The sequence below is a fragment of the Oncorhynchus tshawytscha genome, unplaced genomic scaffold (assembly GCF_018296145.1).
Source record: "Oncorhynchus tshawytscha isolate Ot180627B unplaced genomic scaffold, Otsh_v2.0 Un_contig_8974_pilon_pilon, whole genome shotgun sequence".
Taxonomy (NCBI): Eukaryota; Metazoa; Chordata; class Actinopteri; order Salmoniformes; family Salmonidae; genus Oncorhynchus; species Oncorhynchus tshawytscha.
The window spans coordinates 495001-521244 of record NW_024609795.1 but is presented as its reverse complement, the minus strand read 5'-3'; the positions used below and the strand labels follow the sequence as shown (position 1 = coordinate 521244).

Sequence of the window (26244 nt, the reverse complement as noted above, 5' to 3'; positions counted from 1 at the left end):
ATACTGGAAAGCTTAAGAATAAGTAATTTCAAGTACTACTTAAGTCGTTTTTTGGGGTATCTGTGCTTCACTATTAACATTTTTGACAACTTATACTTCACTACATACATTTTAAAAAATGATGTAGTTTTTACTCTGTACAGTTTCGCTGACACCCAACAAGTACTTGTTACATTTTGAATACTTAGCAGGACAGTGAAACTGTCCAATTCACTCACTTACCAAGAGAAAAGCCCAGGTCATTCCTACTGACTCTGATCTGGCGGACTCACCAAACACACATGCGTCATTTGTAAATGTCTGAGTGTTAGTATGTTCCCCTTGCTTGCCGTAAATTTTAAAAAGAAGAAAACGTGCTGTCTGGTTTACTTAATATATAGAATGTGAAATGATTTATACTTTTACTTTTGATACTTAAGTATATTTTAGCAATTACACTTACTTTTGATACTTAAGTATATTTAAAACCAAATACTTTTAGACTTACTCAAGTAGTATTTTACTGGGTGACTTTCACTTGAGTCATTTTCTATTAAGGTGTCTTTACTTTTACTCAAGTATGACAATTGGGTACTTTTTCCACCACTGAAAGCAATCACATAAATCACAACCCATTCCCACAGATGTGCAATCCCCGCCTTGCAACCAGCTGGTCACGTACCTTTCAGCTGGTCCGCCACCACGCTCTGTCCAACCCTCTCAGTGACCCGTCCGTTCTCCCGCTGGTACCGGTCATCCAAAAAGTTGGCGGTGGCTTCTGATAGGTGCACCTTCCCGGCCACGCCCAGTTGCTCCATCAAATTGGCCAGGTTCACGTCGTTGGACCACACGTCGAACTTAAATCGCTTCATCCCGAGGATACCGCACAGGACAGTGCCCGTGTGGACGCCCACCCTCATGTTAACCATTTCGCTCTTCTCCTGACAGAACTGTTCGATGGCTTGGATCATGCCCAGCCCCATCTCTACGCAGCAGTAGGCATGGTCAGCCCGAGGTTCAGGGCAGCCTGCCACGCAGTAGTAGCAGTCCCCGAGGGTGCTTATCTTCTCACAGCACGTCAGCTCACACAGCCGGTCAAAACGTCCAAAGAGGTCATTGAGGAGCCCCACCAAGGCGTGGGCCGACTTGTTGGCAGACATCTTGGTGAAGCCTACGATATCCGCGAAGAGGATGCTGACGGGCTCCATGCGCTTCATGTTAAAGGGTCTGAAGATGATCTGGCCTCTCGGGATTGAGGTCTTATTCCTCTTGTTGTTCTTGGGACTGGAGATGACGGCCGCCGCGCCGCTGCTGGAGTAGCGCTTGGCCGAGCTCCCGCCCGCCAAGCCTTCCTCGTCGCCCTGCTTCATCAGATCGTCGGCCACCCTCCGAGGCATCACAGAGTGGATCATGCGTTCTTTCAGCGCCTTCTCCACCTCCAGGTCCTTGCCGTGCATGATGGCCTGGCCCACCTTGAGGAAGGTACTTCGCGATCGCACCTCAGACATGATGAAAAGGTGGATGCCGATGGCATGGGCGCACAGGTGGAGCAAAGCTTTGGCTGGCCCCAGCCAGCGTAGAGTGTCCCAGTCAGACCCCTCCAAGGCCTGGCTCCAACCATCCCCAGCAGCCTGGGTGAGGTGAAGCCATCCCAGAGCCTCGAAGAGCACAGAGTAGAGAAGTCCCAGTAGCACCGAGGCATAGAGTCGGACGTGGAGGACGCTGTAGAGTAGCAGTAGCACCTCCATGCCCAGGGAGAAGGTCCCTACTGGAGATAGGCAGGCGCTGCCCGTGGGTAAGTCCCGGTTGAAGGTCACATTTCTGGGCTCCATGCCACTGAAGTCCCCCGCATCCTCCACCACATCCTCAGGAGGGAGGGTCTCCAGGTCCCTGAAGCCGGCTGTCTGGATCTGGGGTGCCAGGGTGAGGGCAAAGGTCACCACGATGAGCAGCAGCGACGCCTGGTTGTAGCAGCGGACGTAGATCCTTGTGAACGTCAAAAGGAAGAGGAGGAGGCAGAAGAGGAGGAAGCAGGCGGTGGGGACGAGGAAGGCAGTTCGGTCACACCGGTCGGGGTTGGCACTGAAGTACACCCCCCAGAGGAGGCTGGCGGCGAACAGGTAGAAGAGGACGTAGCGGAACCTCCGCTGGGTCTGGGGAAAGCACCTCTCCCTGCATGCCTCCTCCAGGATGGGAGAGTCAAACTTTGGGTCCCAGAAGTGCCCAGCAGACCTTTCAAACAGCTGGGGCATCTTCCTCTGGGTTCGCAGCCCCTTAACCACGGGCCTGAGGACCCCGGACTCTCCCGAGCTGCAGCTAGAGGAGATGCTGTACTTGCAGTGTTTGGACCCACTCCCCATGAAGCCTCCTCCCATGCCACCCAGCGCCCCGGCTCCTCCTCCGTGCTTGTGTTTGACACTACTGCTGATCCTCACGGAGACGCTGCCCTCGCCGCTTGAGTCACAGCTCACCTCTGTGTTGTGAGGCAGCAGCTGCTGATGTTGGGGGGATGCCATGTTGCTTTTTAATCTAACAGAAATTCGACAACAATAGAGCGAATTGCTATTTGCAAGGCAATGTAGGCTATGAATGTATTGAGTGTGTTACCCTCTAGACTAGAACAAATCAATTATGCACTAACAGAAAACATCTCCAGAGAAAAAGTCTGACAGTTAGCCTGTACTGAATTTTGATCTGTTAATTATTGCCCCTCATGACGTCAATACTCACATTCTTATACCTTCCCCTCTGTTTTGACGCACTTGTGTCTGCATAGTTCATTCTGTTCCAGTCCAAGTACTGACAACTGTTTTTGACTCATTGAAAAAGATTTGGGGAGAAGTCAAAATCTTACATAACATAATTATGTTGACTGTAACCTAGTTGTGTAATACTACTTTAGTAGTATTCAGTAGCATTTCCAAGGCTCTCCCCTGACTAAATAGCCGACTGTAGACTACTGGTATATTGGGACAAATTCTTCAGATAATGACAACTGAAACCTGGATCAAATTCCTTCATGCTCTCACTACTTGGCTGCCTGCATAGCCATTCTTTGTACATGGACTGTCAAAATAATCCTCCATTGATTTTAAACCCCGTCTGCATTTATATTTGTCTCTACAGAACTGTAGCCTCCTGCCTGTCCTCTCTTATTTATTACATTGTAATGCTTTTAAGCAAGTAGACTATAATGCATTCAGAAATTGCTTCCAATTTACAGTGATATATGAGAAAAATAATCATTTCAAACTTCACGCGTAAACACTTAGTGTGTGTAGAACTTCATCCCGTATTCCCCAAATAAACCCACGCGCCGGCGTTGTAAAGGCATCGCAAGAAAAGCCACAGTTACGGAACTATTGTTTGACATGTGCTGGGTAATTTAAGGCGGAAATGTCTTCCCATAAACAAGAAAGAGAAAACAAACACTGACGTCTAATGCCCATTATCCTTCTTTACCCACATGCTCTTGCTGTGATTGGGAAAAGGCCTATTCGTAAGTATTTCCATGGATGGAGCCCCGTCCTTTCCTGAGGTCTCTCTCCGGAATTTCCAAAGCTGCGCCTCCAATTCCCGGGGATCCACGCTGACAGAAGTGGGCAATTTGAAGAGGACAAGTTGGCAGAGCAAAAAGCGGCAAAATGTAGTAGACCTACAATTGAATTGGAGATCAAGTGTAGGCCTACACGCGCAAATACCTACTTTATTGGATCCAGACCATGCTCAGTCTGTGTTGAGTAAATATTGTTTTGATAATACAAGAACAGTCAAGTCAACATAACATTTATTTTAATTTCCTGATAACTGCCACTGATTTCTCCCATAATTCCACGAGTGACCGGCAATTGAATTGTCAGTAAACTTCAGTCTGCCATCCATACAGGGCCACGGCGGAAGCCAGTCTTGGTTGTATGTAGCCCCTTTCCGTCCTCCTTTGCTCGTTTGATGGAAACTTTTCCCACGCCACTATTCTTCCCATTGAGTCGCAGACGAATAGCAAGTGGAGAATGTGGGCTAATTACCAGCTTTCTCCCCTCCTCGTATCCCCCGGACACCGAGTCCTCCCTGAACAGACAAGCGGCTCCTTGATCCCCCACTTTAACACGATTGCATGAAGAAGCAGACGTCTGTTTCTTCTGTCCAAATACTTCAATTTTATTCAAGGCAGATTTGCGGGTTTAGCTATTTAAACGCACTTCCCGTCCGATCCTCTCTATCCCTTTGAGATGTTCTATTCCCCGTTGTCTGGCCATTCGCCGGTCTTTCTTTCCAGAAGAGGCACAATGGATACCGCTGAAAAGCGTTATGTGAGCTATCCAAGCACAGTTTTAAAAAACGGCCCCGGTACCACCATCTTCACGGAGATTTCAGAATCCGCCGTCCACCCGCATGTGTATAAATGTGTGCGACTGACTGTGGGTCAGAGAGGGACGAGAGTAGTGACAGGGGGGCGGACGTGTTTAGGTGCGTGCACGCAAAAGCGAGAAAGGGAAAGACTGGAGGGTGGCGAGCACGTATTCAGGGGTAGGTGGGGTGTCCTTTTATTTTTTACCCGCAGTGAGCGCGTCGGAGCGCGTCGGAGCACGCCCTCACCTCGCCAGCCACATTCTTGAAGAGATGTGGGCTTCTCACTCACTACCACCGATGTTACCGAGACCACCGGTGTTTTTATCCGTAGTGGGGGTATTCGTGGAACCATGACAAAGTGAGTATGGAGGCGTGCTAGGGCGGGGTGCAGCCTTGAACAAAGACAGCAGCAACCCCCAGAGAGAACAGCTCCCTTATGATATTATTAACGGTGCCATGTCCCCAGGCTTCAATATTTGGAACAAACTATTACAATCAAATGTCATGGGAAATGTTAGCCCACTAAATCTATTAATATCACCTGTCATTTCTATTGCTCTATTTATTCTCTATTTATTATGCACTCCTCCCCATGCATTCATTATAGACTTAGAAAGTGACATTGGAAGGTTTTTATAGGCTACAGTATGTAGGCTTCAACTGTAGTCTAGGAGTGAACTTTACAGTTGAATATTGCAGTGGTGTAAATTACTTAAGTTAAAGTACTTTAAAGAACTACTGAAGATGTTTTTGAGGTTCTATTAATATTTTTGACAACTTTACTACAATCCTGAAGAAAATAATGTACTTTTTACATGTTCCCTGACACCCAAGAGTACTCATTGCATTTTGAATGCTTAGCAGGAAGGAAGATGGTCAAATTCACACACTTATCAAGAGAACATCCCTAGTCATCCCTACTGCCTCTGATCTGACAGAGTCACTAAACAGAGAACATCCCTAGTCATCCCTACTGCCTCTGATCTGACAGAGTCACTAAACAGAGAACATCCCTAGTCATCCCTACTGCCTCTGATCTGACAGAGTCACTAAACAGAGAACATCCCTAGTCATCCCTACTGCCTCTGATCTGGCAGACTCACTAAACAGAGAACATCCCTAGTCATCCCTACTGCCTCTGATCTGGCAGACTCACTAAACAGAGAACATCCCTAGTCATCCCTACTGCCTCTGATCTGGCAGACTCACTAAACAGAGAACATCCCTAGTCATCCCTACTGCCTCTGATCTGGCAGACTCACTAAACAGAGAACATCCCTAGTCATCCCTACTGCCTCTGATCTGGCAGACTCACTAAACACAAATGCTTTGTTTGTACATGGTGTCTAAGTGTTGGAGAATGCCCCTGGCTCAGTGGCGACCCGTCATTCAGGGCTGGTGGGGCAGAGTCCCATCTGGTTTGAGCCCTGCCTGTTTCGCATGTTATTTTAGCATTACTATGTGACACATATCAGTTTGCAAACAATGTAAAAACACATTAGCAGGTGTTTCAGCCTGGTTCAGTGCTTTTTGTGGTGGAGGGGCAGCCAGTGGAAAATACAGAGTGTAGGGGTTAGTAATGTTCTCTAGTTGTACCATGATTGAAAATACAGAGTGTAGGGGTTAGTAATGTTCTCTAGTTGTACCATGATTGGCTCAGTGTTCCGTCACTCATGGGGACACTACATCACTGCAAAATCTACAGGGAGAGCTAGAAAGTTCAAGCCCCTTGGGTGCTGCCATAGATTTACATAGAAGTGCCCATCCAAAAAGGCTCAAGGTCATTGGCCACAGATACAATTACGTCAAATCACATTATATCTACCGTAGCTTTGATTGTACATGTCAACATCATACTTTCAAAATCTTAGCTAGCAAGCAAGACAAGTAGTCATCATCATGAATCACATTGACACTGGCAAATTGTTTTCAATCCTTGTCATATGAAGATAAATTCTAGATAAAACATATTGGTGGTCATCGGCCATTGGACATAAACATTACACAACAAGTTGGAAATCCTGCTATTCTCCTTCCTGCTATTCTCCTTCCTGCTATTCTCCTTCCTGCTATTCCCCTGCCTGCTATTCCCCTGCCTGCTATTCTCCTTCCTGCTATTCCTCTGCCTGCTATTCCCCTGCCTGCTATTCTCCTTCCTGCTATTCCCCTGCCTGCTATTCCCCCTGCTATTCCTCTGCCTGCTATTCCTCCTGCTATTCCTGCTATTCCCCTGCCTTCCTCTGCCTGCTATTCCTCTGCCTGCTATTCCCCCTGCCCTGCTATTCCCCTGCCTGCTATTCCCCTGCCTGCTATTCCCCTGCCTGCTATTCCTGCCTGCTATTCCTGCCTGCTATTCCCTGCCTGCTATTCCTTCCTGCTATTCCCCTGCCTGCTATTCCTGCCTGCCTGCTATTCCTCTGCCTGCTATTCCTGCTGCCCCTGCTATTCCCCTGCCTGCTATTCCCCTGCCTGCTATTCCCCTGCCTGCTATTCCCCTGCCTGCTATTCCCCTGCCTGCTATTCCCCTGCCTGCTATTCCCTCTGCCTGCTATTCCCCTGCCTTCCCCTGCCTGCTATTCCCCTGCTATTCCCCTGCCTGCTATTCCCCTGCCTGCTATTCCCCTGCCTGCTATTCCCTGCCTGCTATTCCTCTGCCTGCTATTCCCTGCCTGCTATTCCCCTGCCTGCTATTCCCCTGCCTATTCCCCTGCCTGCTTTCCCTGCCAAGTCTGGTTTCCTCTTCCTGGGTCTCTTTTCCAAGCTTAAAAGGATAAACATTCACATGCAACACCATGGACCAGAATGGTTGAATACATTGACCATGCTGTCAATTCCAGCATGACTTCTGCCTGCCCCTTCAAAACATTCCTGGAAACTCTGCCTGAGAAATATTTTCCAAGCAGATAAACATTCTTGGTTGAATACATTGACCATGCTGTCAATCCAGCATGACTTCTGCCGCCTTCAAAACAACTGGAAACTCTGAACTGGGAAATATCAGACTTCAGTGAGTTCAAAACAACTGGGAACTCCAATCTGAAGATCACTGACATTATGATTCAACCTTGTTTTTTCATAGTTCCCAGTTGTCTAGAAAGCAGTTGTCATGAATCCAGAGAATGCCAGACTTTGATGACAAAGTTTCCAAGATATGCCCACAAGAAGGACTGCCGCACCACCTTCCTGTTCAAGTGAGCACAGTACAACGGTGAGTCCAAAAATGTATTGTATGCTGCTGCATAAGTGATGTAATATGCCAAGGAGAAATGTATACTGTAGCCAATAAAGTAATACAAAGTGTATGTTATTTAGTAAGCTGTTCGTAGCCCATGTGCCTCACCTTAATTATTTTGTCTCTTTCCCCCTCATAACTTTAGCCTACTGTTCTGACTTGGTGGTGCACATGTAGCCTATAACCTGTTTTAGAGAAATGTCATCATCAAGTATTGTAAGAGCTTTCATTGTCTGCTTATATATGCCCTGTACTTATCCTACTGTTCTGATTTGGTGTACAGGGAGAATACTATAAGAACTGCCCATGTTCTGAATACATTTAAAAAGTGATGAACAAATAGTTATATTGACTATGTTCATCTTAGCTCGCTCATTAATGTCTTATTCAAAATTACAGATTGCCTCTTATCGGCTCGACGTCTCCTTATGCCATAGCTTGTACATCTCAATTGTCATTAGAAACCACATTTGTTTAAGCAAGTCAGCCATATCAGCTATGTTTTTTTAAAAGGCAATAAATGAGGCTGAATGAATTGTTTCGCTGCCAGACAAGGCTCCGCTGATAGCCAGGTGTAGCGGTGGTAAGGATTCACTCCATGCTGCTGAAAAGAAAGCTCTGCTGTTGGGACATCTTTATGTAGGCCCTAACAGTTTGGGACAGCTTTATGTAGGCCCTAACAGTTTGGGACAGCTTAATGTAGGCCCTAACAGTTTGGGACAGCTTTATGTAGGCCCTAACAGTTTGGGACAGCTTAATGTAGGCCCTAACAGTTTGGGACAGCTTTATGTAGGCCCTAACAGTTTGGGACAGCTTAATGTAGGCCCTAACAGTTTGGGACAGCTTTATGTAGGCCCTAACAGTTTGGGACAGCTTAATGTAGGCCCTAACAGTTTGGGACAGCTTTATGTAGGCCCTAACAGTTTGGGACAGCTTAATGTAGGCCCTAACAGTTTGGGACAGCTTTATGTAGGCCCTAACAGTTTGGGACAGCTTTATGTAGGCCCTAACAGTTTGGGACAGCTTAATGTAGGCCCTAACAGTTTGGGACAGCTTAATGTAGGCCCTAACAGTTTGGGACAGCTTTATGTAGGCCCTAACAGTTTGGGACAGCTTTATGTAGGCCCTAACAGTTTGTGGGCACCGTTTGTCACCATTATAGTGCAATGAATGTATTGTTTAGCGTTGTGTTGTGACTTTGCTGGCATGCATCTAAAAAACAATTAAAGGTTTGCAATTAAATTAACAATTAAAGATTTACATGCTAAAATCGCCACTACCCTGGCTATCCGTAAAATTAAAATAATTAAAAACAATTGTTGGGTCTGGCTTGCTTAATATAAGTCATTTGAAATAATTTATACAAATGCCTTTTAATTTCGATACTTAAGTATATTTTAGCCATTACATTTACTCTTGATACTTAAGTATATGTAAAACCAAATACGTTTACTCAAGTAGTACTTTACTGGGTGACTTTTACTTGAGTCATTTCTTTACTTTTACTCAAGTATGACATTTGATGACCTTTTTCCATCAATGGAATATTGAGGCCATCCGCTTGACGTGCGAAGGGAAGTACAGTTTTGAGTAACTTCCTGCTCCTTCCGGTTGGATTCGTGGGAACGACAAATAACCTGCCCTGCGCTTTGTTGTCAAGCACTGTATCCCAAACATAGAGACAGAAGAGGAGGGTGCCAGGCTTTCAGCCACGGCTATATAAAGAATCTCTAGGCAAACTAACACAGCAAACAACGGAGGGACATTTGACAGCCAGGGATAGGCCGTTGCTGCTACCAGCTCTGTCTCACATCACAACATGGGTCGCTCCTCTTTATTATTAAGAAGATAACTCTTATCTGCAAACACTTTATATGCCATGGGCGCAACTTTCACTGGGGATGCAGTTTTGTCCCCCCAGTTTTATCATTGGAATGTGATACAAAACGAGGCAACGGTGTGCTTTAGGACCATGTGGACGCCTCCAATTGGTCGGGTAGGCTGTTTGGAGTGTTAATCCGACTGGATTACAAATGATGCCCCCCCACAAAAAGTTGCACCCACGGAATATCTTATAACCAACATGAAATGTATGCCCCAAAGGGCACCATATTCCCTATAAAGTGCACTACTTTTAACCAGAGCCCTATGGGCCGGGATCAAACATAATGTACTACAAAGGGAATAGGGTGCCATTTTGGATGTGGTTAATATGACTGTATTATGCCCTGGTTTATTCACAACCACTTCTCCTGAGTTATCTTCCATCTCAGGAGATGTATTCTAAATATCCCCACTAATGTACACCCACCCTAAATGTAGGGCTCTATTAAATCTGTAAAGCTCATGCGTTACAGATTCCTCAATGATTGAGCCCTTAATGATTGAAGTTGCAGTATGTGACACACACTCACCTCACACTCCAGTAAAACCCCTGCTGAGTCAGCCCTTCACTGTAGACTGATGACTCAAATGATGTGTGTGTGTGTGTGTGTGTGTGTGTGTGTGTGTGTGTGTGTGTGTGTTGTGTGTGTGTTTTGTGTGTGTTGTGTGTGTGTGTGTGTGAGTGTGTGTGTGTGTGTGTGTGTGTGTGTGTGTGTGTGTGTGTGTGTGTGTGTGTGAGTGCGTGCATTAATTTGTTTGTGTGTGTGTGTGTGTGTGTGTGTGTGTGTGTGTGTGTGTGTGTGTGTGTGTGTGTGTGTGTGTGTGTGTGCATTAATTTGTTCGTGTGTGTGTGTGTGTGTGTCAGGTTGAGAGATCAGGCTGGCAGTGGGATTACTGTCTCCTGTTTGGTCTTTCCAGTCTGTAGCCCTGTAGGGTTGAGGATATCAGAGAGGAAGAGGTGGATTATATTAAACAGAACAGAGGAGGACACATTTAGAGCTCACCTGAACCTGGTCAGGCTTCATTTAGTTTTCATTTCACCTTTAACCAGGTAGGCCAGTTGAGAACAAGTTCTCATTTACAACTGCGACCCGGCCAAGATAAAGCTTGGAGATGGATGAGGATTAGAGAGAGTGCTTACAGACACACTTGGCTAGTGTATAATAACATGTAAAGGTGGTAGAGAGATCACACATGGATGCAGGTACAAGTACGCACACACACACATGCACGCAGAGACACATGCACACATGCACAGGCAGTCAGGTAGCCAGACACACACAGACAGACAGGCATGCAGGTTATCCCCTCCTAACAGAACGAGAGGAAAATCCTCAGCCTGTCCAGCATGTTCACACCAGTAATGAGTTCAGACATTCTCAGACGTCAGAGTATTACACATTCCAGGGAGAGGAGTGAAAGAGGAGATGAAGGAGAACGACAGATGAGGGAGGAAGAGGAGATGAAAGAGGAAGGGGAGGGAGAGAGAGAGTCAGGACTTGAGAGAACTCAATCTGGAGGTGACTTGAGATGTGAAGAACTATGAATATGTATGTGTGTGTGTCTGCATGCATTGTGTGTCTCTTAGTTACCACAGTAAACATAAACAACAACTACAACCAGAAGGCACCTTGACACTTGTATCCCCTTTCACTTTCCCTTTCATCAGAGAACAGTGAACAAAACTACTGTTGTGTAAATATACCTGTGTTCACGTCATTGGGCTTACCTCTCTTTCAAAGTGGGGAGCTATGATCTCACCATCAGGCTAAGAATAATATATGCACAATGTAGACATGCTGAAACTGAATCAGATACATTATGTACTGTCAGCTATTGTACTGAATCATGTGAACTGTCAGCTATTGTACTGAATTATATGTACTGTCAGCTATTGTACTGAATCATGTGAACTGTCAGCTACTGTACTGAATCATGTGTACTGTAGGCTACTGTACTGAATCATGTGTACTGTAGGCTACTGTACTGAATCATGTGTACTGTAGGCTACTGTACTGAATCATGTGTACTGTAGGCTACTGTACTGAATCATGTGTACTGTAGGCTACTGTACTGAATCATGTGTACTGTAGTCTACTGTACTGAATCATGTGTACTGTAGGCTACTGTACTGAATCATCTAGCCTACATTGTGTACTTTAGGCTAATGCACTGAATCATGTGTACTGTAGGCTACTGTACTGAATCATGTGTTCTGTAGGCTACTGTACTGAATCATGTGTTCTGTAGGCTACTGTACTGAATCATGTGTTCTGTAGGCTACTGTACTGAATCATGTGTTCTGTAGGCTCATGTGTTCTGTAGGCTACTGTACTGAATCATGTGTACTGTAGGCTACTGTACTGAATCATGTGTACTGTAGGCTACTGTACTGAATCATGTGTACTGTAGGCTACTGTACTGAATCATGTGTTCTGTAGGCTACTGTACTGAATCATGTGTACTGTAGGCTACTGTACTGAATCATGTGTACTGTAGGCTACTGTACTGAATCATGTGTTCTGTAGGCTACTGTACTGAATCATGTGTTCTGTAGTCTACTGTACTGAATCATGTGTTCTGTAGGCTACTGTACTGAATCATGTGTACTGTAGGCTACTGTACTGAATCATGTGTACTGTAGGCTACTGTAGGCTACTGTACTGAATGCATGTGTAGGCTACTGTAGGTGTTCTACTGTGAATCACTGAATCATGTGTTCTGTAGGCTGTAGGCTAGGCTGTACTGAATCATGTGTGTAGGCTACTGTACTGAATCATGTGTACTGTAGGCTACTGTAATCATGTGTACTGTAGGCTACTGTACTGAATCATGTGTACTGGCTAATGCACTGAATCATGTGTACTGTAGGCTACTGTACTGAATCATGTGTTCTGTAGGCTACTGTACTGAATCATGTGTACTGTAGTCTACTGTACTGAATCATGTGTACTGTAGGCTACTGTACTGAATCATCTAGCCTACATTGTGTACTTTAGGCTAATGCACTGAATCATGTGTACTGTAGGCTACTGTACTGAATCATGTGTACTGTAGGCTACTGTACTGAATCATGTGTTCTGTAGGCTACTGTACTGAATCATGTGTTCTGTAGGCTACTGTACTGAATCATGTGTACTGTAGTCTACTGTACTGAATCATGTGTACTGTAGGCTACTGTACTGAATCATGTGTACTGTAGGCTACTGTACTGAATCATGTGTTCTGTAGGCTACTGTACTGAACCATGTGTACTGTAGGATACTGTACTGAACCATGTGTACAGTAGGATACTGTACTGAACCATGTGTACAGTAGGATACTGTACTGAACCATGTGTACTGTAGGATACTGTACTGAACCATGTGTACTGTAGGATACTGTACTGAACCATGTGTACTGTAGGATACTGTACTGAACCATGTGTACTGTAGGATACTGTACTGAACCATGTGTACAGTAGGATACTGTACTGAACCATGTGTACAGTAGGATACTGTACTGAACCATGTGTACTGTAGGATACTGTACTGAACCATGTGTACAGTAGGATACTGTACTGAACCATGTGTACTGTAGGATACTGTACTGAACCATGTGTACTGTAGGATACTGTACTGAACCATGTGTACTGTAGGATACTGTACTGAACCATGTGTACAGTAGAATACTGTACTGAACCATGTGGTCTGTAGGCTACTGTACCACATATCTCTCTCTGCTGGACATGCCCTGTAACTACAGTTAACTACGAGGTCTACAAACGCCAAGTGTTGAACACAGTGCATGGAGAGCAGAGCTGACAGAGGCACAGTATTGTACACATGCTTTATTTAGGGGAATCCATTTTTTATCACTGCAGGAAAATTCTCACAGATTTCTTTCTTCCTTTTTTCCCTTTTTGCAATAAAACATTAAGGGCCTGTTGATCAACAATGGTTAGTGAAGGTTAGGAAGAGAGGGTGAGGATAAGTGACTAGTTTGTTAACAGAAGGGATTGGACGTCTAATGTTAGTGGAGAATAAAATAATATTGTTCAGACGAAGGCTGTTGCCAAAACGCTCTGCTGCTAAAAAATACATTAAGACTTCAAGAATATTTCAGTGAGTGCAGATTTTTCCTTTTGTCCAGTGTATTTTGCTACTACAAACTTTAGAGTTGAGGACGCCAATTACTCATTCTAATGTTGTTCGTGAGCCATGCACCTCCCATGCACCTCCCATGCACCTCCCATGCAGCATCAGAGGCCTGTTCAAGAAGATGTAATGTTACAGAACGTTCAGATAGAAATGTTTTGAGTAGAACAAATCTGATTGCCTGTCAGATAGAACAGGGAGTCATGTCAGCTCTATTCATTCTACTTCGATCAACAACATTTAGAATGTTTCACATCACTGAATAGACCCCAGTTGATCCCCACCTGGCTGTAGCAGGAGAGGAGTGACCTCAGGTCTGGAGTTCAGCTCAGCAGCCTCAGCTTAGAGTAGGATGAAGGTGCACCTAGACCCTGATCTGAGGTCAGTGTTGCATTCTTCCCCCTGATGGTTAAGGTTAGGTGAGGGTAAGCTGATCCTAGATCTGAGCCTTTGGGTGACTTCTACCCACAGCCCTCAACTCTCACAGAGGTCAGGGGTCAAAGGGCTGCCAATAGTCATGAATCTGTTCACTCCTCCCTTCTACTTCTCTTCTTTACCTCTCCCTAAAGAGCAGAGGAAGTCCCACTGTTCTCGAGCGCATGAAGGCAATAAATTAAACCTGAACTAAAGGATGCATCCTCTGAGAGGGAGTTACTCAACAATCTTTCTCAGAAAACCCAATACAACCTCTTGGCACTAGTTTCTGTGTGTTGCAATGTGTCATTATACTGTGTAATAAATATATAACTGTGTAACAATCTATGTTTTGTAAATGATTGGCTACTCGTGTAATCAATGACCTATGTTGAACTATGTACAGTGGGGATGAAAGATACATCATTATTACAAGACCTGTAAATGGCCCGCTAACTTGCAGAAGAAATGGCTACAGACATACATGTCACACCCAAACACACATCATTTGGTTTATTACTGTCACACCCAAACACACATCATTTGGTTTATTACTGTCACACCATGAGAAGGTTCTCCATCATTCATGTAACCTGTTTCACTTTTATATCCTGTTGGTCATTCAGCTAAACAGCTGGCAAGCGTATCATTTTAAAGGAGAAAGAAAACTTTGAAATACAATATTGAATTCCTATCAGACAATGGAAGATTCATGGATGGGTTGCCAGACTTGTTTGTGCTTTAGCCAACTCTTCTCTGTTTGTACTTTGTCATGCAATATGATAGAAGGGCTAAAGCACAAACAGACCTGGCAACTAAGCCAGCAAATGTATATACTCAAACAACAACAGCAAAGTAAGCATAGTTAAGAAGTGAATCAGAGTACACCCAAAACCCCACCCCATCACCCCTCCCTACCACCAATAGGATATGAAGATCATGACCCTGACATCTGCATTCAAGACACTGCTCATATCAAAGATGGTGGATAAATGAAGATGTCCCACTCAGGCCTTTTACCATTGAAAAAAATGGTCACAGTTGCGGTCTGCTTAAGGGGTGTTCTCCCATAGACACCAATGTGATAACAGCTGGGTCTGGTCTACTTAGTTCATGGACTGCATATGAACCAGAAAAAATAAGGGAGTAGGATGTCTCGCTTCCTCTTTCGTCTCTGCTCATATCACAGGCTGTCAACAACCTGAGAGCGAGAAGAAGCATATAAAACAAAGATGGCCAAGAGAGTGGACCATCTTACAGCACTGTACATAGAGTTTGTTGGGACTGCACCATAAGGTTTGTCAGTTGTTTAAGGGAACATTATTGAAAGTTCAAAGTGAGAAAGATAAATACATGCACCTATGATATCATCTGTTATTAAATAAATACCATCTGTCATCTAACATGCAGTGTTAAAAGGTATCTTGACAGTGTTATTACACCTAAAGGCTGAGCTTATAATGCCTTCATAGGAGAGAAAAAAGATCCAGATCTAATGTCTGTGGAAAGGACTGAACCCAGACTTCAAAAAGAAAGACAAAGAACGTCGCAGAGAATTGAGACCTGCTGCAATGCATTTTTCAAATAAGATTTTGTAAAACAAATTGGCAACTCCTGTTTCCAATGTCCCATTTTATTCACATACAAGGGAGGTGGGTGACTGTTTCAGTCTCACAATTATTTTTTTTAATACAATTTTACCTATTTTTCCTGCAATCACAGACAGTTCATTGTGGTTGTGCAAGGGAGAGAGGAGGGAGATGAGTTATTCTGTAATCTTCTCATCTCTCCAAGCAACTATTATTCTCAGCTGCCAAATCATACACACAAACCCTTCCTCCCTCCATCTCTTCCTCTCCCCAAACCCTCAACACACCACCACCTCTTGTTCTCCTGAGAAACAACCCTCTAAATGAACCCTTCCCTTCTCTGTCTCCTCAAACAACAACATTACAGGCTTCTGACCAGACCGGGGGTCTGACAAGACCGGGGGTCTGACAAGACCGGGGGTCTGACCAATGTCACCGTTCCGCTTTTTTCCTTTATCACTCCTTCACACCTCCTCTTCTTCCTTTCTTCTCTTCCCTCCTCCTCTCTCTCGTATTCTATCAGTTTTTCCGATAGCGGTTCTTAGGCTTGTCTCCGCATCCAGTGGCCTCGCAGGAGGACAGGCCAGGGGGGGCCTTGCCTGGGTTGATGCTGCTTAGGAGACCCGGCAGCTCACTGGTGATGGCCTTCTCGATCTTGTCCAGCAGGCAGCCGCCTGAGTAGGAGCACTGGGCGGACAGGGACTTGAAACTGCCAATCGGATTCACACCGAAGAAGTCCTGGTAGGCTTCACGGTTGGGCAGGTCGAACTTGCTCACGTTCGTCTTGGCCAGGATGGACTTGAAGATGAAGAACTTGTCCGGTTCGTCCACGATCTCCTTGAACACCAGGTCCGGGTCACTGAAGTAGCTCATCTTGTCCTTGAAGGTCTGAACGTAGCGGTCCACCAGAAGTGCATGGATGCGCACCCGGATGGCATGCTGGCGGATGAAGGCGATCTTGTTCTCCATGCGGTTCTCGATCACCTGGTTGAGGTCTTCCAAGAGGGAGATCTCCTCGCGCTTAAACAGCTCGCGACTGGTGTCGGGTGCATAGTCGAAAGGCCAGAAAGAGCTGACGTAGACCCTTGGGGGCTCTGTGACGTTGATGAGGGGTGCTAGCGACCAGAAGAGGGCACCGTAGACACGCATCAAGTCCTGGGTGGCCAGGTTGTCTGCCTTGTTGAGGATGATGCGGATCTGGGACTCACGACCCTTCAGCTGGCGGAAGAGCATCTCCAGCTCCAGGCCCACGTCCAGCTTGGTGGGGTCAAAGGTCACGAAGATGAGGTCGGCACGATCAATGAACCACTGGCACACATCGTTGAAGGGATAGCCTGGAGGGAGGAGGTAGAAACAGGGTCATTTAACACCAATATCTTGGACAGTCAGGAGTCATGGTTGCATTCCATTTAACATCAATATCTTGGACAGTCAGGAGTCATGGTTGCATTCCATTTAACATCAATATCTTGGACAGTCAGGAGTCATGGTTGCATTCCATTTAACACCAATGTCTTGGACAGTCAGGAGTCACGGTTGCATTCCATTTAACACCAATGTCTTTGACAGTCAGGAGTCACGGTTGCATTCCATTTAACACCAATGTCTTGGACAGTCAGGAGTCACGGTTGCATTCCATTTAACACCAATATCTTGGACAGTCAGGAGTCACGGTTGCATTCCATTTAACATCAATATCTTTGACAGTCAGGAGTCACGGTTACATTCCATTTAACACCAATGTCTTGGACAGTCAGGAGTCACGGTTGGATGCCATTTAACACCAATGTCTTCGACAGTCAGGAGTCACGGTTGGATGCCATTTAACACAATTGAGGCTAGATTGATTCTAAATGTCAATTTTTCTATTTTCTATTTTAGGCATTTATCAGACGGTCTTATCCAGAGCGACTTACATCTTAAAATGAATGTAGATTATTATTACATAACACTGATTATTATTTATTGATGTAGAGAGATGTATAGGTCTAATTGTGTAACATAAATCTTAGAGGTTGACAGGTTTTTAGGGGTCACCACTGTCTTAAAATTCCTCAGTCTATCTGATGATAAGAGGTGATCATGTTTAATATTTCATGTTCATATGAATTTGAACTGAAGATACTGTAGTGGCAAAGCTGTTGGACTGACAGTCGCAATGACTTGTGTTTGAGCCCCGGTCGTGCTACCGCCTGAATTTGCTACAAGATCTTCAGCGCTGCTGCTCTCTGTGTGCCTTACCTCTCTCCTGCTGCTTGCGGTTCTCAATGATTCCAGGTGTGTCCACGAAGGTGACGCGCTCCAGCAGCTTGTGGGGCATCTCAATGCCAATCAGCTTCTCAAGAAAGCTCTGCCCAAACTTCTCCAGGGGCGAGAAGGAGCGCGAGCTGTCGGCCGCCATGACGATACCCTCTATGGAGCGGGTCTTCTCGCCGTGCATGATCACAGTGAACTCAGAGGTAGTGGGCTCAGCACCTGGCATACAGAGGGAGAGAAAGACGGGACAGGGATGACACGGGGGAAGAGAAAGATTTGAGAGAGGGGGATGGAAATGGGGAACAGGAAAGATGTGAGAGAGGGGGATGGAAAAGGGGAACAGGAAAGATGTGAGAGAGGGGGATGGAAAAGGGGAACAGGAAAGATGTGAAAAGAACAGGAAAGATGGAGAGATGGAAAAGGGGAACAGGAAAGATGTGAGAGAGGGGGATGGAAAAGGGGAACAGGAAAGATGTGAGAGAGGGGGATGGAAAAGGGGAACAGGAAAGATGTGAGAGAGGGGGGGGGAAAAAATGGAAATGGGAACAGGAAAGATGTGAGAGAGGGGGATGGAAATGGGGAAAGGAAAGATGGGAATGGAAATGGGGAACAGGAAAGATGTGAGAGAGGGGGATGGAAAAGGGGAACAGGAAAGATGTGAAATGGAAAAGGGGAACAGGAAAGATGTGAGAGAGGGGGATGGAAAGGAAAGGGGAACAGGAAAGATGAGAGAGGGGGAAAAGGAAAAAGGTGGAATGGAAAAGGGGAACAGAAAGATGTGAGAGAGGGGATGGAAAAGGGGAACAAGAAAGATGTGAGAGAGGGGGATGGAAAAGGGGTACATCAGAAACCAGGTGAAAAAACAGGTGCATCAGAAACCAGGTGAAAAAACATGTATATCAGAAACCAGGTATATCAGAAACCAGGTATATCAGAAACCAGGTGAAGTTTGAAGGGGCTTACCTGTGTACAGCTGGTAGGGGCTGTCCTTCAGGCCAAGCAGATAGTTGATCATGGAGGACTTGCCTACACTCCAGGGCCCAAGGAACAACACCATGGGCTTGGAGGTGATCTCCCCATCTGTCAGGTAGAGAGAGGAGGAGGTGACGCTGGTTAGAGCCATGGAGGTTCACTGCACTCATGACGACATGGAAGACCAGAGACAGAGCCACTCCAGTACGTCTGAAACCTAATCTGATAAATCACAACAGCCTGTTCACCGGGAGTGTATTCAAATGGAAACAACCGCTGGCATACTGTTACCTACAATTACACTCAAATAAAGAGAATGAGACGCTTCCCTGAAAGTAAGTCGATGTTCTTAAGATGGTCAACGAAAACTTGAGTTGTTCTAAGCTGGCCAGCCGACAACGTAGAAATTCCAGCATGTATTGCAAAGGTTCCAGACCTCTCTGTGTCTGAGAACATGTTTCTCAACTGTAGGGGTCAGGAACCAGTGCAATGGCCAATGGGATGCAGGCTTGATGCTTCCTCAACCACAGGCTGCATGGTGCACATGCTTGTAGGTGACAGACAATAAAGTAGCATATGACAGCAAAGCTAGACCACGTGCAACTATAGAAATTGTAGTTCTTCACCGGAGTTGCTTTGATTAGTTTGATGGACATGCAATTTATATACAGTATGTTAGACAAGCCCTGCATTGTGGCATTCCTATTTCTATGTCTGGCACAGAGCGCAGGCATGCACTGAGTGGACAAAACATTATGAACACATGCTCTTTCCATGAGACAAACTGACCAGGTGAATCCAGGTGAAAGCTATGATCCCTTATTGATGTCACTTGTTAAATCCACTTCAATCAAAGGGTAGGATACAGGTTAAAGGAGGATTTGTAAGCCTTGAGACAATTGAGACATGGATTGTGTATGCGTGCTATTCAGAGGGTGAATAAACAAGACAAAATATTTAAGTGCCTTTGAACAGAGTATGGCAGTAAGTGCCAAGCACACACCGATTTGAGTGTGTGAAGAACTGCAACGCTGCAGGGTTTTTCACACTCAACAGTTTCCCATGTGTATCACAAATGGTCCACCAACCAATGGACATCCAGCCAACTTGACACAACTGTGGGAAGCATTAGAGTCCACATGGGCCAGCAACCCTGTGGAACGCTTTCGACACCTTGTAGAGTCCATGCCCTGCTGAATTAAGGCTGTTCTGGGGGGAAAATGAGGTGCATCTCAATATTAGGAAGGTGTTCTTAATGTTTTGTACAGTCAGTGTATTGTACTTTGTCCTCAGTAGTGCACTATATAGGGTGTAGGGTGCAGATGCATCCCAAGTCTGTGTTGGGCAGAGGATTCACTAAACATAGTAAGACAGCCTAGTTACTGGACAAAAAACGAAATATATCTTAGCAGCAGCATACTGCCAATGATCTCAGACAAACACAGAGAAGCAACATGGAAGAAAGAAGCAGAACAGGAACATGACAGACAGAACAGCAACATGACAGACAGAACAGCAACATGACAGACAGAACAGGAACACAGACAGAACAGGAGCATGACAGACAGAACAGGAACATGACAGACAGAACAGCAACATGACACACAGAACAGCAACATGACAGACAGAACAGCAACATGACAGACAGAACAGCAACATGACAGACAGAACAGGAGCATGACAGACAGAACAGGAACATGACAGACAGAACAGGAACATGACAGACAGAACAGGAACATGACAGACAGAACAGGAACATGACAGACAGAACAGGAACATGACAGACAGAACAGGAACATGACAGACAGAACAGGAACATGACAGAACAGGAACATGACAGAACAGAAACACAGACAGAACAGGAACATGACAGACAGAACAGGAACACAGACAGAACAGGAACACAGACAGAACAGAAACATGAGACAGAACAGGAACATGACAGACAGAACAGGAACATGACAGACAGAACAGGAACATGACAGACAGAACAGGAACATGACAGACAGAACAGGAACATGACAGACAGAACAGGAACATGACAGACAGAACAGCAACATGACAGACAGAACAGGAACATGACAGACAGAACAGCAACAGACAGACAGAACAGGAACACAGACAGAACAGGAACACAGACAGAACAGCAACATGACAGACAGAACAGGAACATGACAGACAGAACAGGAACACAGACAGAACAGGAACAGGAACATGACAGACAGAACAGCAACATGACAGACAGAACAGGAACACAGACAGAACAGCAACATGACAGACAGAACAGGAACATGACAGACAGAACAGCAACATGACAGACAGAACAGGAACATGACAGACAGAACAGGAACATGACAGACAGAACAGCAACATGACAGACAGAACAGCAACATGACAGACAGAACAGGAACATGACAGACAGAACAGGAACATGACAGACAGAACAGGAACATGACAGACAGAACAGGAACACAGACAGAACAGAACAGGAACAGCAACATGACAGACAGAACAGGAACATGACAGACAGAACAGGAACATGACAGACAGAACAGGAACATGACAGACAGAACAGGAACAGACAGAACAGCAACATGACAGACAAACAGGAACATGACAGACAGAACAGGAACATGACAGACAGAACAGGAACACAGACAGAACAGCAACATGACAGACAGAACAGCAACATGACAGACAGAACAGGAACATGACAGACAGAACAGGAACATGACAGACAGAACAGGAACACAGACAGAACAGCAACATGACAGACAGAACAGGAACACAGACAGAACAGGAACATGACAGACAGAACAGGAACATGACAGACAGAACAGGAACATGACAGACAGAAGGAACACAGACAGAACAGGAACACAGACAGAACAGCAACATGACAGACAGAACAGGAACACAGACAGAACAGCAACATGACAGACAGAACAGGAACATGACAGACAGAACAGGAACATGACAGACAGAACAGGAACATGACAGACAGAACAGGAACATGACAGACAGAACAGGAACAGACAGAACAGGAACAGACAGAACAGCAACATGACAGACAGAACAGGAACACAGACAGAACAGGAACACAGACAGAACAGGAACACAGACAGAACAGGAACAGACAGAACAGGAACACAGACAGAACAGAACAGAACACAGACAGAACAGGAACACAGACAGACAGACAGACAGAACAGGAACATGACAGACAGAACAGGAACACAGACAGAACAGCAACATGACAGACAGAACAGGAACATGACAGACAGAACAGGAACATGACAGACAGAACAGAGAACAGGAACAACAGAACAGCAACATGACAGAACAGAACACAGGAACAGCAACATGACAGACAGAACAGCAACATGACAGACAGAACAGGAACATGACAGACAGAACAGGAACATGACAGACAGAACAGCAACATGACAGACAGAACAGGAACATGACAGACAGAACAGGAACATGACAGACAGAACAGGAACACAGACAGAACAGGAACACAGACAGAACAGACAGACAGAACAGCAACATGACAGACAGAACAGGAACATGACAGACAGAACAGGAACATGACAGACAGAACAGCAACATGACAGACAGAACAGCAACATGACAGACAGAACAGGAACATGACAGACAGAACAGGAACATGACAGACAGCAAAGGAACACAGACAGAACAGCAACATGACAGACAGAACAGCAACATGACAGACAGAACAGGAACATGACAGACAGAACAGGAACATGACAGACAGAACAGGAACATGACAGACAGCAAAGGAACACAGACAGAACAGCAACATGACAGACAGAACAGGAACACAGACAGAACAGGAACATGACAGACAGAACAGGAACATGACAGACAGAACAGGAACATGACAGACAGCACAGGAACACAGACAGAACAGGAACACAGACAGAACAGCAACATGGCAGACAGAACAGGAACACAAACAGAACAGCAACATGACAGACAGAACAGCAACATGACAGACAGAACAGGAACATGACAGACAGAACAGGCACATGACAGACAGAACAGCAACATGGCAGACAGAACAGGAACACAGACAGAACAGGAACACAGACAGAACAGCAACATGACAGACAGAACAGGAACACAGACAGAACAGGAACACAGACAGAACAGGAACACAGACAGAACAGGAACACAGACAGAACAGGAACACAGACAGAACAGGAACACAGACAGAACAGGAACACAGACAGAACAGGAACACAGACAGAACAGGAACATGACAGACAGAACAGGAACACAGACAGAACAGCAACATGACAGACAGAACAGGAACACAGACAGAACAGGAACACAGACAGAACAGGAACACAGACAGAACAGGAACACAGACAGAACAGGAACACAGACAGAACAGCAACATGGCAGACAGAACAGGAACACAAACAGAACAGCAACATGACAGACAGAACAGCAACATGACAGACAGAACAGGAACATGACAGACAGAACAGGCACATGACAGACAGAACAGCAACATGGCAGACAGAACAGGAACACAGACAGAACAGGACACAGACAGAACAGCAACATGACAGACAGAACAGGAACACAGACAGAACAGGAACACAGACAGAACAGGAACACAGACAGAACAGGAACATGACAGACAGAACAGGAACATGACAGACAGAACAGGAACATGACAGACAGAACAGGAACATGACAGACAGAACAGGAACACAGACAGAACAGCAACATGACAGACAGAACAGGAACATGACAGACAGAACAGGCACATGACAGACAGAACAGCAACATGGCAGACAGAACAGGAACACAGACAGAACAGGAACACAGACAGAACAGGCACATGACAGACAGAACAGGCACATGAAAGGGTGAGTGTGAGTGGACATAGTGTTTCTTGGGCTGGTCAGGGTCAGGATGTCCTGTCTGTGTAGATCTGTTTGTAATTCAGTCAGAAGTAAAAAGACTAAAAAAGTGTAAAAACTTATAATAAAAAAAGGGAAAAAAGAGATTAAAAAGCAGGACGTTTTGTAGAAAAATGAACCCACTGTCTGTCGAATGTGTTGCGAAACTATTCTGTCACTCACACTGGATGGAAAAATGTAGTCCAAAACATGGGAGTGTTGCTGAATTTCCTCTTTACCTCAGTTCGCTCCTCAATTCAGGTAATGGTGATCCCTTCCCAAAACATGGGAAAGAAGTAAAGAAATGGCCAATTTTCATTCATGGAGGGGTTCTATAAGATTATCCAGTGATGACCAATTATACCCATGACGCCATCCAATCACAGTTTTTCTAAACCTTTTGAAAGCATTTCTTGGAATAACATCGTCCGATTGTCAAAACGGTGAACACAAGATATAGAACTGCATTTTAAATGCATTTTCAAAAACTAGTTTCCGATTCAAAACAGTAATTACATTCAGAAAAACGATATGAAACACTCAAAACTACAAATGTATTCATCGAAATAACATAATGCCTGATTAAAGATGAGCACAACCTTCATATGTCTTCCGCCATGCTGACAAAACAGAACGTTAGTCTGTCTTTTAAAAGATTCCATAAAATCTATGTATTTCTTTGCAGTCACTTGATAATATTGAGGCCTGATCCATTCATTGTCACGTGTATCATCGCAGTCCAATCCCCTGTATTCTACCGGAGGCTGTTCTGCTGCCATAGACTGGAGAAGGTCTGGTGACTGTTCATCGCCAAGCAGAAAAACAAGCCCCAGCAGTAAAAAGGAAAGGTGAACACAAGAGGAGGATATGTCACCTATGAAATGAAAGGATCGGCCTTCAACCAAACCAAAGCAAGCTTTGTAATGGAAGGTTGTCGGAGATGTTATTGTCTGTATCTCTGCATGTCAGAATTACAGAGAGAGTCTGAAAGTTGATCAGATCTTTAGTCTAGAACTTTCCCCAGGTTGTATAGGATTTAATACTGATGGTGCTTTTTACAACCTTGTGCCCTTGTATTTGTTCATTGTCAGAAGCAGTGAACATATTTGCATTTTTTCTCTTCTGATGGAAACAATGTTTTCATGTTTTGTGAACAAAACACTTAATGGCGAGTCTTGTATCCATTGATGATATCTGTATTTAAAGTTTATTAAAAGACTGTCTAAGATATGCAATCCACGTACAAAGGCTAGAAAACGATCAGAAGTTTGGCAAATGTAATTCAGTTCCAAAACATGCTTTCAAGGTCATTTCCTTGTATTTTTATGTCCCTCTTTCCCACCCTTACCTGCTTATTTAGCTTAAGCCAGTGCTGCACATGCACCCCCCATTGCACCAACTGAACCCCGACACTCCCCCAGACATGTACATGCCGGTTGTTGACACTAAAGGCATGTTTGAATGCTGTAAGACTCTTTACGTCTTTGATCCAATGGGGTAGTGCCTTTAAGCATCCCAATTGTAATGGACCAGACCTCAGGGAATCCTTTCATGTGTAACTGCAGATTGAGGATCTCCCCGAATTGATTAGTATAGAATTAAGAGACTGAGTTAGAATGGTATACTGTATTTACTTAGTATCAAGGGGAAATATGTCCCTCAATTGTTTTGTGAACGTTCAGTCATATAATCAGATTCATAAAATGACCTCGTACATTACTTTACTTTTCCATTACAGTAGTTCTTTGAAATGCAAATGATTTCTGCTCAAATTTACAGCAGTTCAAAGTGATGTGAATGAAAATGCCTATGTCACAACTGATGACAATTGTGACATACAGGATAATTTGGTTGCTCCAAACAACCAAACTGGTCCATACCAAGGACCAATGGCTGGGGTCCCGGGAGTGTGAAAGAGGGGGGTGAGCACTTCAGCCAGTGCCATGCTTCGTCAAAGGTCCCCCCACTATACCAACCTGTGTTCCCATCCCCCAGTGTTCGTCCGCCTGTTAGGTGAGGTGGGGATGAGGTGGGGATGAGGGAGGGAAAGTGAGAGGGAAGGAGAGATGTCGGGGCATGATCATGTTTAACTGGAAGTGTCAAACATGCAGATCTATAATGGATGAAGTTGAAGGTTACTTGACAACAGGCGGCGGCGGCAGGGGGATCAATCACTCCTTCCTGTGCACTGCACTCCATCAATCACTCCTTCCTGTGCACTGCACTCCACACAGTTCAATTCAATTCATTATGTGTTCCTTCCTGTGCACTGCACTCCACACAGTTCAATTCAATTCATTATGTGTTCCTTCCTGTGCACTGCACTCCACACAGTTCAATTCATTTCATTATGTGTTCCTTCCTGTGCACTGCACTCCACACAGTTCAATTCAATTCATTATGTGTTCCTTCCTGTGCACTGCACTCCACACAGTTCAATTCATTATGTGTTCCTTCCTGTGCACTGCACTCCACACAGTTCAATTCAATTCATT

The 26244-nt window shown here is 45.0% G+C and overlaps 2 protein-coding genes across 6 annotated transcripts in view; both read right to left on the bottom strand.

Annotated features, from left to right (window-relative positions):
- Nucleotides 1-527: 527 nt before the first annotated feature.
- Nucleotides 528-4476, bottom strand: LOC112240731 (adenylate cyclase type 9). Its single transcript, XM_024408979.2, has 2 exons — nucleotides 2710-4476; nucleotides 528-2508 (listed from the first exon to the last, which is right to left on the bottom strand). Exons 1-2 carry the CDS (start codon nucleotides 2751-2753, stop codon nucleotides 654-656), a joined length of 1899 nt encoding a protein of 632 aa, XP_024264747.2. The 5' UTR covers nucleotides 2754-4476; the 3' UTR covers nucleotides 528-653.
- Nucleotides 4477-14482: 10006 nt separating this feature from the next.
- Nucleotides 14483-26244, bottom strand: part of srl (sarcalumenin) — a 37578-nt gene continuing 25816 nt past the window's right edge. For 3 of the 5 annotated variants that reach the window (XM_042318215.1, XM_042318214.1, XM_042318217.1), the window contains 4 exons: nucleotides 25726-25755; nucleotides 18804-18920; nucleotides 17826-18059; nucleotides 14483-16918 (listed from right to left, as the gene is read on the bottom strand). In XM_042318215.1, the coding sequence (XP_042174149.1) occupies nucleotides 16104-16918; nucleotides 17826-18059; nucleotides 18804-18920; nucleotides 25726-25755 (1196 nt within the window). In that variant the 3' untranslated portion in view covers nucleotides 14483-16103. The remainder of the gene's footprint in view (nucleotides 16919-17825; nucleotides 18060-18803; nucleotides 18921-25725; nucleotides 25756-26244) is intronic. The other 2 variants (XM_042318216.1, XM_042318218.1) reach the window with 1 other exon arrangement.

Coding starts and splice junctions, on each gene's coding strand:
- LOC112240731 (XM_024408979.2), bottom strand. CDS start 2,753: ATGCAGACACAAGTGCGTCAAAACAGAGGGGAAGGTATAAGAAT. Junction 2,509..2,709: donor AGAGGGGAAGGTATAAGAAT/GTGAGTATTGAC, acceptor AATTTCTGTTAG/ATTAAAAAGCAACATGGCAT.